Source organism: Tachyglossus aculeatus, chromosome 1, assembly GCF_015852505.1.
Source record: "Tachyglossus aculeatus isolate mTacAcu1 chromosome 1, mTacAcu1.pri, whole genome shotgun sequence".
Lineage (NCBI taxonomy): Eukaryota > Metazoa > Chordata > Mammalia > Monotremata > Tachyglossidae > Tachyglossus > Tachyglossus aculeatus.
Genome location: NC_052066.1, coordinates 71372085 through 71385963, shown reverse-complemented (window position 1 = coordinate 71385963; position 13879 = coordinate 71372085). Strand labels below are relative to the sequence as shown.

The following is a 13879-nucleotide window of genomic DNA, read 5'->3' as shown; positions in this document are numbered from 1 at the left end:
GGCTCACAGTCTAAAAGGGGGAGACAGAGAACAAAACCAAACATACTAACAAAATAAAATAAATAGAATAGATATGTACAAATAAAATAGAGTAATAAATATGTACAAACATCTATACATATATACAGGTGCTGTGGGGAAGGGAAGGAGGTAAGATTAGGGGGGATGGAGAGGGGGACAAGGGGGAGAGGAAGGAAGGGGCTCAGTCTGGGAAGGCCTCCTCTTCTCCTCCTCCTCCCCCTCCCCCTACCTCCTTCCCCTCCCCACAGTACCTGTATATATGTATATATGTTTGTACCTATTTATTACTCTATTTATTTTATTTGTACATATTTATTCTATTTATTTTATTTTAATATGTTTTGTTGTCTGTCTCCCCCTTCTAGACTGTGAGCCCGCTGTTGGGCAGGGACCCTCTCTATATGTTGCCAACCTGTACTTCCCAAGTGCTTAGTACAGTGCTCTGCACACAGTAAGCGCTCAATAAATACAATTGAATGAATGAATGAATGAATGGCTTCTGCATAGCCCCACTGCCTGCCCAAGGCAACAAGGGAGGAGTTCATGCATAAATCCTGGCAAAGAGTCACACGCTTGTCCAGAAGGTGAAGGTGAGCGGGAGAAACAAAACTCTAGTATATCTATAGATTTCTATGGTGCCAACGGCCGTAACGGCGGCCCGCACTACTGACTATCACATTCAGTTCTCTGGGTAGGGACTGTCTCTATATGTTGCCAACTTGTACTTCCCAAGCGCTTAGTCCAGTGCTCTGCACACAGTAAGCGCTCAATAAATGCGATTGATTGATTGATTCTCCCAACTGCCATGCGGACACAGGAGAAAAGAGAAGACATTAATCTGGGGAGGAAACCCGGGACTTGCCAATCCCAACCCAAATTCATTCATTCAATCGTATTTATTCATTCCCTCATTCATTCAATCGTATTTATTGAGCGCTTACTGTGTGCAGAGCACTGTACTAAGCGCTTGGGAAGTCCAAGTTGGCAACATATAGGGACGGTCCCTACCCAACAGCGGGCTTGCCATCTAGAAGACTGTGACTGGGATCAGGGCCATTTAGGGATAAAGTCTTCTAAATACATCTACAAAACTCAGCAGGAGCTTTTGGACAACTGGAATCATTTACTGAGTGCTTACTGTGTGCAGAGCACTGTACTAAGCGCTTGAGAAGTACAAGTCGGCAACATATAGAGGCGGTCCCTACCCAACAACGGGCTCACAGTCTAGAAGGGGGAGAATGATTTAACGTGCCTGGCCAAGTAAGAGCTATCGCGAGAGAGTTCAGTTTTTCTTTTTTATAGTACATTTTAAGCGCTTACTATGTGCCAGGCACTGTACTAAATGCTGGATATATGTATATATGTTTGTACATATTTATTACTCTATTTATTTATTTATTTATCTTACTTGTATATATCTATTCTATTTATTTTATTTTGTCAGTATGTTTGGTTTTGTTCTCTGTCTCCCCCTTCTAGACTGGGAACCCGCTGTTGGGTAGGGACTGTCTCTATGTGTTGCCAACCTGTACTTCCCAAGCGCTTAGTACAGTGCTCTGCCCACAGTAAGCGCTCAATAAACACGATTGATGATGATGATGATGATGATGTTGGGTAGGGACTGTCTCTATGTGTTGCCGACTTCTACTTCCCAAGCGCTTAGTACAGTGCTCTGCACACAGCAAACGCTCAATACGATTGATTGACTGATTGATTGATTGGAGCAGGTACAAGCTAATCGGGTCGTACGCGGTCCAGGCCCCTCGCGGGGCCCACGGTCTTTACCCCCATTTGACAGATGAGGGAACTGAGGCACAGAAGGTAGGTGATTTGCCCAAGGTCACACAGCAGACAGGTGATGGAGTCAGGATTAGAACCCAGGTCATGTGAATCCCAGCCGGGCTCTATCTACTAGGTCACGCTGCTTCTCTCCTATCTTGAAGGGTGGTGTAAATTCAGGTATGGAGGGTTGTACGTGACCGAGTTGTGATAAACCAGATGCTGCTTTGTGTGTTTACAATACCTTTGCCCCGTGCTGAACTTGCGAGTGCTTGGGAATATGGGAGAGGGAAACAAAAGGGCCAAAGGAATGCCGAGCTCTGTACCCGAGGAGCCAAAGCGCCTCGCAGGATTATCTAAAGGCGGAATTAGCAACCCCACCGTGGTGCTGACTCTGAGAATAATCATCATCATCATCATCATCAATCGTATTTATTGAGCGCTTACTATGTGCAGAGCACTGTACTGAGCGCTTGGGTAGTACAAATTGGCAACATATAGAGACAGTCCCTACCCAACAGTGGGCTCACAGTCTAAAAGGGGGAGACAGAGAACAAAACCAAACATACTAACAAAATAAAATAAATAGAATAGATATGTACAAGTAAAATAAATAGAGTAATAAATATGTACCAACATATATACATATATACAGGTGCTGTGGGGAAGGGAAGGAGGTAAGAAGGTGGGAGGGAGAGGGGGACGAGGGAGAGAGGAAGGAAGGGGCTTCAGTCAAATGAAGCATTCAAAATGAAAGTACCTTGCTCAGAATCATGTAGCGGATCTGCAGGACCCACTGTTGGGTAGGGACTGTCTCTATATGTTGCCAACTTGTACTTCCCAAGCGCTTAGTACAGTGCTCTGCACACGGTAAGCGCTCAATAAATACGATTGATTGATTGATTGATTGCAGGAGAGCTAGGGGTAGGACCTGAGAACTCGGACCGCTAACACTGAATTCATTCACTCATTCAATCAATCGTATTTACTGAGCGCTTACTGTGTGCGGAGTACTGGACTAAGCGCTTGGGAAGTACAAGTTGGCAACATAGAGAGCCGATCCCTCCCCCACAACAGGCTCACGGTCTAGAAGGGGGAGACAGACAACAAAGCAAAAGACGGAGACAGGTGTCAAAGTCGTCAGAATAAATAGAATTAAAGCTATACGCACAACCTTGGAGTCAAACTGGTGGTATTATATGTATATATGTTTGTATATATGTTTGTATATATTTATTACTCTATTTATTATTTTACTTGTACATATCTATTCTATTTATTTTATTTTGTTAATATGTTTGGTTTTGTTCTCTATCTCCCCCTTCTAGACTGTGAGCCCACTGTTGGGTAGGGACTGTCTCTATGTGTTGCCAACTTGGACTTCCCAAGTGCTTAGTACAGTGCTCTGCACACAGTAAGCGCTCAATAAATACGATTGATTGATTGATTGATGGATTAGGGAACGACGGGAAGGCAGCATTATCTCCCCTCCACCCGCTTCTGCACACAGTAAGCGCTCAATAAGTACAACTGATGGACTGACTGATTAGGGACCGATGGGAATGCAGCATTATCTCCCCTCCACCCGCTTCTGCACACAGTAAGCGCTCAATAAGTACGATTGATTGATGGATGGATTAGGGACCGATGGGAATGCAGCATTATCTCCCCTCCACCCGCTTCATTCAAACTACCTCCTCCCCCAGCCCCCACCAAAATAGAGAAATACTCCGATTTCAGATCCTGTGGAGTCCAGCTGCACCACAGATCACCACTCTTCCTGAAACTGTCTTCTAAAAGACAAAACACACCCGTGTGACCGTGGTACCAGGGTCCTTCTACCCCTTCACATCAATCAATCAATCGTATTTATTGAGCGCTTACTGTGTGCAGAGCACTGTACTAAGTGCTTGGGAAGTCCAAGTTGGCAACATATAGAGATGGTCCCTACCCAACAGTGGGCTCACAATCTAGAAGGGGGAGACAGAGAACAAAAGCAAAGATGCTAACAAAATAAAATAAATAGAATAGATATGTACAAGTAAAATAAATAAATAAATAGAATAATAAATATGTACAAACATATATACATACATACGGGTGCTGTGGGGAAGGGAAGGAGGTAAGATGGGGGGATGAAGAGGGGGATGAGGGGGAGAGGAAGGAAGGGGCTCAGTCTGGGAAGGCCTCCTGGAGGAGGTGAGCGCTCAGTAGGGCCTTCACATCCATAATGGAGAGCCCAAAAGGAGGGGGACACGCGTCTCAAATCCAGTTCAATGCAATTTCCGAAATCCCACACGTCCCCATTTCATCATCATCATCATCAATCGTATTTATTGAGCACTTACTGTGTGCAGAGCACTGTACTAAGCGCTTGGGAAGTACAAATTGGCAACATATAGAGACACCCAACAGTGGGCTCACAGTCTAAAAGGGGGAGACAGAGAACAAAACCAAACACACTAACAAAATAAAATAAATAGAATAGATATGTACAAGTAAAGTAAATAGAGTAATAAACATGTACAGACATATATACAGGTGCTGTGGGGAAGGGAAGGAGGTAAGATGGGGGGGATGGAGAGGGGGACGAGGGGGAGAGGAAGGAAGGGGCTCAGTCTGGGAAGGCCTCCTGGAGGAGGTGAGCTCTCAGTAGGGCCTTCACATCCATAATGGAGAGCCCAAAAGGAGGGGGACACGCGTCTTAAATCCGGTTCAATGCAATTTCCGAAATCCCACACGTCCCCATTTGAGGACCCGGTATGGCGCCAACGCCAAAGTAGTTGCAGGCACGAACGCGATCGGTGTTATTCTGCATTTGCGGAAGTGTGGGGCAGGTGCGGGGCTAATTTGTTTGCCGCTGAACCAAGAAGGGAGGCAACGCCCGGGGAAACCTATAATTGAACGCGGGCCACGCGATATGCTTTCCAAATGTTCTCTGCTCCACCCAGTCCTTGCTGCGGCTCGCTGACGCTCTTCCTCTCCCACCTTAATAATAATAATCATCATTGGCATTTGTTAAGCGCTTACTATGTGCAAAGCACTGTTCGAAGCGCTGGGGAGGATACCGGGTGATCAGCTTGTCCCACGGGGGGCTCACAGTCTTCATCCACATTTTACAGATGAGGTAACTGAGGCGCAGAGAAGTTAAGTGACTTGCCCAAGATCACACAGCAGACATGTGGCGGTCGGGATTCGAACCCATGACCTCTGACTCCAAAGCCCGGGCTCTTTCCACTGAGCCACGCTGCTTCCACCTTCAGACATGTCCTCCACTCAGTCCCACCCCTCCTTGCCCTTTGCCGCGTAAAATGCCCTCAGCATCTGCTCGCCCAGCCCATGGAGAGGCAGGGTGGCTCAGTGGAAAGAGGCCGGGCTTTGGAGTCAGAGGTCGTGGGTTCAAATCCCGGCCCCGCCAACTGTCAGCTGGGTGACTTTGGGCAAGTCACTTCACTTCTCTGGGCCTCAGTGACCTCATTTGGAAAATGGGGCTTAAGACTGGGAGCCCCACGAGGGACAATCTGATTACCCTGTAACCTCCCCACCGCTTAGAACAGTGCTTTGCTCATAGTAAGCACTTAATAAATGTTATCATTATTATTATTATTATAATATATAACTCTTAGACTGTGAGCCCCTTTAAGACTGTGAGCCCACTGTTGGGTAGGGACTGTCTCTATATGTTGCCAACTTGTACTTCCCAAGCGCTTAGTACAGTGCTCTGCACACAGTAAGCGCTCAATAAATATGATTGATTATTATATTCCTGCACTAAAGCCAATCTTGCCATCTCTATTTCCTCACCAACCAGCTGTCCCATAATAATAATAATAATAATAATGGCATTTATTAAGCACTTACTATGTGCAAAGCACCGTTCTAAGTGCTGGGGGGGGGGATACAAGGTGATCAGGTTGTCTCACATGGGGCTCACAGTCTTAATCCCATTTTCCAGATGAGGGAACTGAGGCACAGAGAAGCGGCTTGCCCAAGGCCCCACAGCTGACAAGTGGCGGAGCCGGGATTCGAACCCATGACCTCTGACTCCAAAGCCTGGGCTCTTTCCACTGAGCCACGCTGCTTCTCCACCCCAGGGCTCATCCCCAACGACTCCCACCCAGGGTCTAATCAATCAATCAACTGCTTTTATTGAGCGCTTATTGTGCGCAGAGCACTGTATTAAGCGCTTGGGAGAAAACAACCCAACAATCTAACAGACACAATCCCTGCCCACAACGATTTTACAGTACATCATCATCATCATCAACATCAATCGTATTTATTGAGCGCTTTCTGTGTGCAGAGCACTGTACTAAGCGCTTAGTACAGAAGGTCTGGCTCCTCTTCTGCGAGCTCGAAGCGGGCAGGGAACGTGTCTACTAATTCGGTTGCATTAAACTCCTCTCTCAAGGGCTTAGTACAGTGCTCTGCACGTAGTAAACGCCCAATAAGTACCAGTGATCGATTCCCTGGCCTTCGTCCTCATGGTGTCCCTTCTTGCCCATTCCCGCTCGGTGGGAGTCAGAGGTCGTGGGTTCTAATCCAGGCTCCGCCACACCAGCTGGGTGACTTTGGGCAAGTCACTTCTCTGGGCCTCAGTCACCTCATCTGTAAAATGGGGATGAAGACTGGGCCCCCCGTGGGACAACCTGATCACCTTGTAACCTCCCCAGCGCTTAGAACAGTGCTTTGCACATAGTAAGCGCTTAAGAAATGCCATTATTATTATTATTCTACTTTTCCCAACATCTTCCTTCCCTCGTCCGGCCCAATCCCTTCAACCGACCAGTGGTGCTTACCGGGCACTTACTGTATGCCGATCACTGTACTGAGCGCTTGGGAGAGTGCAATACGACAGAGAACGAGTGTAGCAGCCACCTGTCTGCTGTGTGACTTCGGGAAAGTCCCTCCACCTCTCTGTGCCTCAGTTCCCTCATCTGTCAAATGGGTAGTGAGACTGTGAGCCTCATGTGGGACAGGGATTGGGTCCAACCTGATCACCTTGTACCTACCCCAGGGCTCAGAATAGCACTTGATTTGGCTCCACCCCAGCGCTTAGTACACAGCCCGGCACGTAGTAAGCGCTTAATAAACACCCCAATTAACAGCATTGGCAGAAGTGTTCCCAGCCCTCACGAAGCTAAGGAGAAAATCCCTTTACTCTGTGCCTCAGTTCCCTCCTCTGTAAAATGGGGATGAAGACCGTGAGCCCCGGGTGCGACAACCTGATTACCTTGCACCTACCCCAGCGCTTAGAACAGTGCTTGGCATTCATTCATTCAGGCGTATTTACTGAGCGCTTACTGTGTGCAGAGCACTGTACTAAGCGTTTGGGAAGTACAAGTTAGCACATAGTAAGGGCTTAACAAATACCATCATCATCATAATGGTACTTGTTAAGCACTTACTATGTGTCAAGCACTGTTCTAAGCGCTGGGGGAGATACAAGTTTACCAGGTTGTCCCAAGTGCTTCTCTATCATTATTACTTCCACCCGATGCCTGTCTACATGTTTTGTTATGTTGTCCGTCCCCCACTTCTAGACTGTGAGCCCACTGTTGGGTCGGGACTGCCTCTATATATTGCCGACTTGTACTTCCCAAGCGCTTAGTCCAGTGCTCTGCACACAGTAGGCGCTCAATAAATACGATTGAATGAATGAATGAACCTGTCTCCATGTTCTGTTTCATTGTCCGTCTCCCCCTTCTAGACCGTGAGCCCGCTGTTGGGTAGGGACCGTCTCTATATGTTGCCGACTTGGACTTCCCAAGCGCTTAGTACAGTGCTCTGCACACAGTTGGCGCTCAATAAATACTATTGAATGAACGAATGAATAAACCTGTCTACTTGTTTTGTTTCGTTCTCTGTCTCCCCCTTCTAGACCGTGCGCCCGTCGTTGGTTCGGGACTGTCTCTGCTGCCGACTTGTCCTTCCCAAGCGCTTAGTCCAGTGCTCTGCACACAGCAGGCGCTCAATAAATACGATTGATTGAATGAATGAACCTGTCTCCACGTTTTGTGTTGTTGTCTGTCTCCCCCATCTAGACTGTGAGCCCGTTGTTGGGTAGGGACCGTCTATGTTGCCAACTTGTACTTCCCAAGCGCTTAGTCCAGTGCTCTGCACTCTGTAGGCGCTCAATAAATACTATTGAATGAATGAATGATCTTGTCTCCATGTTTTGTGTTGTTGTCTGTCTCCCCCGTCTAGACTGTGAGCCCGTTGTTGGGTAGGGACCGTCTCTGCTGCCGACTTGCACTTCCCAAGCGCTTAGTCCGGTACTCTGCATTCATTCATTCAATCGTATTTACTGAGCGCTTACTGTGTGCAGATCACAGTAGGTGCTCAATAAATACGATTGAATGAATGAATGAACTTGTCTCCATGTTTTGTTTTGTTGTCTGTCTCCCCCTTCTAGACTGTGAGCCTGTTGTTGGGTAGGGACCGTCTCTATATGCTGCAAGCGCTTAGTCCAGTGCCCTGCACATAGTAGGCGCTCAATAAATACTACTGAATGAATGAACCTGTCTCCATGTTCTGTTTCGTTGTCTGTCTCCCCCTTCTAGACTGTGAGCCCGTCATTGGGTCGGGACCGTCTCTATCTGCTGCCGACTTGCACATCCCGAGCGCTTAGTCCAGTACTCTGCATTCATTCCTCCTTTCAATCGTATTTATTGAGCGCTTACTGTGTGCAGAGCAAGTAGGCGCTCAATAAATACGATTGAATGAATGACTGAACCTGTCTCCATGTTTTGTTTTGTCGTCTGTCTCCCCCATCTAGACTGTGAGACCGCTGTTGGGTAGGGACCGTCTCTAGATGGTGCCAACTTGTACTTCCCAAGCGCTTAGTCCAGTGCCCTGCACACAGTAGGCGCTCAATAAATACGACTGAATGACTGACTGAATGACTGACCCTGCCTTCATCGTTCCAGCACAACGCCCCAGCTCCGTCCCTCCGGCCTGGGCCCGATGCTCACCCTCCCGCCCCACTCCCTCATTCATTCATTCATTCAATCGTATTTATTGAGCGCTTACTGTGTGCAGAGCACTGTACTAAGCGCTTGGGAAGTACAAGTCGGCAGCATAAAGAGACGGTCCCTACCCAACAGCGGGCTCACGGTCTAGAAGGGGGAGATGGACAACAAAACTAAACATATAAACCAAATAAAATAAATAGAATAAATATGTACAAGCAAAATCAATAATTAGAGTAATAAACCTGTACAAACATATATACATATATATACAGGTGGGGCATGGAGGGGAGGGGAAGGACGTCAGGCAGGGGGGATGGGGAGGAGGGGGAGAGGAAGGAGGGGGCTCAGTCTGGGAATCAATCAATCAATCAATTGTATTTATTGAGCGCTTACTATGTGCAGAGCACTGTACTAAGCGCTTGGGAAGTACAAATTGGCAACACATAGAGACAGTCCCTACCCAACAGTGGGCTCACAGTCTAGAAGGGGGAGACAGACAATGAAACAGAACATGGAGACAGGTTCATTCATTCATTCAATCGTATTTATTGAGCACTTACTGTGTACAGAGCACTGTACTAAGCGCTTGGGAAGTCCAATTTGGCACCCTATAGAGACGGTCCCTACCCAACAGTGGGCTCACAGTCTAGAAGGGGGAGACAGACAATGAAACAGAACATGGAGACAGGTTCATTCATTCATTCAATCGTATTTATTGAGCACTTACTGTGTACAGAGCACTGTACTAAGCGCTTGGGAAGTCCAATTTGGCACCCTATAGAGACGGTCCCTACCCAACAGTGGGCTCACAGTCTAGAAGGGGGAGACAGACAACAAAACAAATCATATTAACAAGATAAAATAAATAGAATAAATATGTACAAATAAATAAACCAATAAATAGAGTAATAAATATGTACAAACATATATACATATATACAGGTGCCGTGGGGAGGGGAAGGAGGTTAAGGCGGGGACGAGGGGGAGAGGAAGGAGGGGGATCAGTCTGGGAAGGCCGCCTCCTCCTCCTCCCTCTTCCTCCTCCTTCTCGACTGTGAGCCCGCTGTTGGGTAGGGACCGTCTCTCTATGTTGCCAGCTTGTACTTCCCAAGCGCTTAGTCCAGTGCTCTGCACACAGTAAGCGCTCAATAAGTATGACTGAATTAATTAATTAATGACCGTCTCTATATGTTGCCAACTTGTCCTTCCCAAGCACTTAGTCCAGTGCTCTGCACACAGTAAGCGCTTAATAGGATTGAATGAATTAATTAATGAATGACCGTCACTATATGTTGCCAACTTGACAACTTCCCAAGTGCTTAGTCCAGTGCTCTGACCACAGTAAGCGCTCAATAAATCCCACTGAATGAATGAATTAATGAATGACCATCTCTATATGTTGCCCACTTGGACTTCCCAAGCGCTTAGTCCAGTGCTCTGCACACAGTAAGCGCTCAATAAATACGATTGAATGAATTAATTAATGAATGACCGTCTCTATATGTTGCCAACTTGGACTTCCCAAGCGCTTAGTACAGCGCTCTGCACACAGTAAGCGCTCAATAAATACGATTGAATGAATTAAATACGACTGAATGAATTAATTAATGAATGACCATCTCTATATGTTGCCAACTTGTACTTCCCAAGCACTTAGTCCAGTGCTCTGCACACAGTAAGCGCTCAATAAATACGATTGAGTGAATGAGTGAATATGTTGCCCACTTGTATTTCCCAAGCGCTTAGTCCAGTGCTCCACACACAGTAATTGCTCAATAAATATGATTGAATGAATGAATGAATATGTTGTCCACTTGTACTTCCCAAGCATAGTCCAGTGCTCTGCACACAGTAAGCACTCAATAAATACGATTGAATGAATGAATGAGTGAATATGTTGCCCACTTGTATTTCCCAAGCGCTTAGGCCAGTGCTCTGCACACAGTAAGCGCTCAGTAAATACGATTGACAATGAATGAATGAATATGTTGCCCGCTTGTCCTTCCCAAGCGCTTAGCCCAGTGCTCTGCACACAGGAAGCGCTCAATAAATACGATTGAAGCGCTTAGCCCAGTGCTCTGCAGAGTAAGCGCTCAATAAATACAATTGACTGAATGAATGTTTTGCCCACTTGTACTTCCCAAGCACTAAGTCAAGCGCTCAATAAATACGATTGAATGAATGAATATGTTGCCCATTTGTCCTTCCCAAGCACTTAGTCCAGTGCTCTGCACACAGTAGGCACTCAATAAATACGACTGAATGAATGAATGAGTAAATATGTTGCCCACTTGGACTTCCCAAGTGCTTAGTCCAGTGCTCTGCACACTGTAAGCGCTCAATAAATACGATTGAATGAATATGTTGCCCACTTGTACTTCCCAGGCGCTTAGCCCAGTGCTCTGTACACAGTTAGCGCTCAATAAATACGATTGAATGAATATGTTGCCAACTTGTACTTCCCAAGCGCTTAGTCCAGCGCTCTGCACACAGTAAGCGCTCAATAAATACCATTGACTGAATGAATGAATATGTTGCCCACTTGTACTTCCCAAGCGCTTAGTCCAGTGCTCCACACACAGCAAGAGCTCAATATATATGACTGAATGAATGAATATGTTGCCCATTTGTACTTCCCAAGCGCTTAGTCCAGTGCTCTGCACACAGTTAGCGCTCAATACGATTGAATGAATATGTTGCCAACTTGCACTTCCCAAGCGCTTAGTCCAGCGCTCTGCACACAGTAAGCGCTCAATAAATACGATTGACTGATTGAATGAATGAATATGTTGCCCACTTGGACTTCCCAAGCGCTTAGTCCAGTGCTCTGCACACAGTAAGCGCTCAATAAATACGATTGAATGAATGAATGAATGAATATGTTGCCCACTTGTACTTCCCAAGCGCTGTCAAGTGCTCAATAAATACGACTGAATGAATGGATGAATGAATGAATATGTTGCCCTTTTGTCCTTCCCAAGCGCTTAGCCCAGTGCTCTGCGCACAGGAGGCGCTCAATAAATACAATTGACTGAATGAATGGATGAATATGTTGCCCACTTGTCCTTCCCAAGCGCTTAGTCCAGTGCTCTGCACACAGTAAGTGCTCAATAAATACGACTGACTGACTGAATGAATGAATGAATATGTTGCCCACTTGGACTTCCCAAGCACTGTCAAGCACTCAATAAATACGACTGAATGAATGGATGAATGAATATGTTGCCCTTCTGTCCTTCCCAAGCGCTTAGCCCAGTGCACTGCACACAGTAGGCGCTCAATAAATACGATTGACTGACTGAATATGTTGCCCACTTGTACTTCCCAAGCGCTTAGTCCAGTGCTCCGCCCACAGTAAGCGCTCAATAAATACGATTGAATGAATTAATTAATGAATATGTTGCCCACTTGTACTTCCCAAGCGCTGTCAAGCGCTCAATAAATACGACTGAATGAATGGATGAATGAATGAATATGTTGCCCTTTTGTCCTTCCCAAGCGCTTAGCCCAGTGCTCTGCACACAGTAGGCGCTCAATAAATACGATTGACTGACTGACTGACTGAATATGTTGCCCACTTGGACTTCCCAAGCGCTTAGTCCAGTGCTCTGCACACAGTAAGCGCTCAATAAATACGATTGAATGAATGAATGAATATGTTGCCCACTTGTACTTCCCAAGCGCTGTCAAGCGCTCAATAAATACGACTGAATGAATGGATGAATGAATGAATATGTTGCCCTTTTGTCCTTCCCAAGCGCTTAGCCCAGTGCTCTGCACACAGTAGGCGCTCAATAAATACGATTGACTGACTGACTGAATGAATATGTTGCCCACTTGGACTTCCCAAGCGCTTAGTCCAGTGCTCTGCACACAGTAAGCGCTCAATAAAGACGACTGAATGAATGAATGAATGAATATGTTGCCCACTTGTACTTCCCAAGCGCTGTCAAGCGCTCAATAAATACGACTGAATGAATGAATGAATGTTGCCCTTTTGTCCTTCCCAAGCGCTTAGCCCAGTGCTCTGCACACAGTAAGCGCTCAATAAATACGATTGAATGAATGAATATGTTGCCCACTTGTCCTTCCCAAGCACTTAGCCCAGTGCTCTGCACACAGTAAGCGCTCAATAAATACGATTGAATGAATGAATGAATATGTGGCCCACTTGTCCTTCCCAGGCGGTTAGTCCAGTGCTCTGCACACAGTAAGCGCTCAATAAATACGATTGAATGAATGAATGAATGAATTCTCCTCCTCCTCCTCCTCCTCCCCCCCCCTCCCGGTGGTGGTGGTGGTGTTGGTGATGGTGGTGATGATGAAGGTGACGGCTGTCCCCACCTGCTGTGGTCCTGCTTCTCCCGCCGACAGGCGCCGTCCATGTCCGGGCCCCCGGGCCGCACTGAGGCCAAGGCGGCCGAGGCGCCCCCACTTCCGGCTCGGCGGCGGACTACAACCCCCAGAGAGCCCCCCCGAGAGAACTACAAGTCCCGGCATGCACCGCGCCCCCCCCCCGCCCGCCCCGCCCCAACGGTCGGCCCTGCGCTACGAGCCTCCGTCGGGTCCCGAACTACCCCTCCCAGCATGCATTGCCGCGAACTACTCCTCCCGGCATGCATTGCCGCGAACTACTCCTCCCAGCATGCATTGCCGCGAACTACCCCTCCCAGCATGCATTGCCGCGAACTACTCCTCCCAGAATGCATTGCCGCAAACTCCCCCTCCTCCCAGACTGAGCCCCCTCCTTCCTCTCCCCCTCGCCTTACCTCCTGCCCCTCCCCACAGCACCTGTATATATGTCTGTACAGATTTATTACTCTATTTATTTTACTTGTACATATCTATTCTATTTATTTTATTGATATGTGTTGCTTTGTTGTCTGTCTCCCCCTTCTAGACTGTGAGCCCGCTGCTGCGTAGGGACCGTCTCTATGTGTTGCCAACTTGGACTTCCCAAGCGCTTAAGACAGTGCTCTGCACACAGTAAGCGCTCAATACATACGATTGAATGAATGAATAAGTATATATGTACGTTTTACTATATTTTACTTCTACATATTTATTTTATTAATAATGTTTTGTTGTCTGTCTCCCCCTTCTAG

The 13879-nt window shown here is 46.9% G+C and overlaps 1 protein-coding gene across 1 annotated transcript in view; it reads right to left on the bottom strand.

Annotated features, from left to right (window-relative positions):
• Nucleotides 1-13197, bottom strand: part of RUBCN (rubicon autophagy regulator) — a 121874-nt gene extending 108677 nt beyond the window's left edge. Inside the window, exon 1 of the mRNA XM_038742812.1 lies at nucleotides 13119-13197. Coding sequence (XP_038598740.1) covers nucleotides 13119-13159 — 41 coding nt within the window. The 5' untranslated portion in view covers nucleotides 13160-13197. The remainder of the gene's footprint in view (nucleotides 1-13118) is intronic.
• Nucleotides 13198-13879: the final 682 nt, after the last annotated feature.